This window comes from Eimeria mitis, genomic scaffold (assembly GCF_000499745.2).
Source record: "Eimeria mitis Houghton genomic scaffold, Emh_scaff435, whole genome shotgun sequence".
Lineage (NCBI taxonomy): Eukaryota > Apicomplexa > Conoidasida > Eucoccidiorida > Eimeriidae > Eimeria > Eimeria mitis.
The window spans coordinates 17137-18898 of NW_013572667.1; the positions used below are offsets into that span (position 1 = coordinate 17137).

At 39.6% G+C, this 1762-nt stretch overlaps 1 protein-coding gene across 1 annotated transcript in view; it reads right to left on the reverse strand.

Moving 5' to 3' along the window:
• The window catches only part of EMH_0012180 (uncharacterized protein), a gene marked incomplete at both ends in the record, with an annotated part of 2491 nt that extends 1780 nt beyond the window's left edge, over positions 1–711 (reverse strand). The window contains 2 exons of the mRNA XM_013499466.1: positions 236–287; positions 545–711. Coding sequence (XP_013354920.1) covers positions 236–287; positions 545–711 — 219 coding nt within the window. The remainder of the gene's footprint in view (positions 1–235; positions 288–544) is intronic.
• Positions 712–1762: the final 1051 nt, after the last annotated feature.

The window sequence follows — 1762 nt, forward strand, 5'->3', positions numbered from 1 at the left end:
ATATATATATATATATATATATATATATATATATATATATATATATATATATATATATATATATGTTGCTATAAAAGGTTAATTAACGAAACTCTGGCTCAATTATCTATATAATATATAAATATATATTACATATATCTTGAAACAAAGGGCAGACAACACATAATATATAAACCCGAAGACGAAGAGAGAAGAGGGAGAGGAGAAAGGAAAAGGCTGCAGGGTTGCTGCTTACAACGGCCTGGCCAGCTGAAGCGGAGCCCCATGATATCTTTCCCGAGTAAAGTCTGAGAGGAGAAAAAACAAATAAAATGCTTTTTATTTCAATATATATCGTGATGAGCATAGAGGTAGTCTGTGGCGTAGACAAAAGAAAATAATAAATAAACTAATGGCGAGCTGATTATAAGAAATGTGCAACAGCAACGAATAAGAGAGTAATACAGACGCATACAGCGCTGCAGCATCACTTCATCTCTGAGACCAGCAGCAGCTGCTGCTGCTGCTGCTGAGAGCAGCAACAAGATCCATCCACCTCTCTTACTTGTGTCCTGATGCCTCGTGAACGAGGGCGATGGCGCTGCCGAAGGTGATAGGCTGCTGCTGCTGCTGCTCCTGCTGCGCGGCTGCTGCTATCTGTGCTGCTGTGAAGGAGAGAAGAAGAAGAAGAAACAAGTTGGCGGCAGTAGCCATTGGCGGGCGCTTCATCATACCACGGCTGCAGTAGTAAGAGAAAAAGACAACGCGAACCAGAGAAACAGGAGGAGAAGAAGACAAACAGAGCACAGTTACAAAGAAAATAAATGAAAACAAACAAACAAACACAGACAAACAAAAAAAGAAAAGGATGAGAGAATATATCGGCGAGTTGAACAGAGCCCGGAGCTGCACGAGACAGAGTATGTATGAAGATCAGCAGAACCCAGGAAAAACGTTTGGGTTGCAGCGACGCATATGGTGTAATATTCAGGGAAAATGAAATTAAAAACAAATTAAAAATAAAAACAAAAAGCAGAGAGAAAGAAACGGAGTCTCTCTACAGACCAACGACGCGAGTTCCCGTTCAATTCAACTCGGGCTGAGCGCCGGTGATCTCCATGAAGAGGAGGAAAAACTGTTTTAAAAGTATTATATTTCGGGTTTATTTAACTCAGTGAAACCAAAAACAAAATAAAAAAAAAAGCTTCAACGCCCTGTTCCTCGTAGACGGTCTATGCGGCCCACGGCAGCCTTCGCATGCGTCTGTGGTAGTGCCTGCGCCACAAAGGGAATAAATAAGCGATTAAATTATTTAATAGAGTTAAAATAAAAACAAAATGCTCCAGTTTAATCGGTTATATCCGTTGGTGGGGTGTAATAACCTGAACAGAAACAGACGTGAATAGGGGGGTGAGAGGAGGCAGTTTCACGAGGCCGCCGACATCCTCTCATGTTGCATCATCATCTTTAGACAGAAAGAAACAAAGAAAGAAAGAAAATAATAAAATAATAAATATTTCCACTATCTTAATAACTTTGTTATCCCGTATTTATTTATTCGTTACGATTAGCTGCTGTGCAAGAAGAACAACAAAACCTGCACAGCTGTTGCTCGCCTTTTGATTCATTTCATCATCTCTGAATAAATATTCTTCTTTTTGTTGTTTTTTGCTTGAATTGTCGTTCTTATAGACAATATGAGTACATGGTACGTTGTGTATTGCTGTGTATATGGTGTACACTGTATTCCTTTCATGTTGTATACGCTACGCTCTATAGCCTT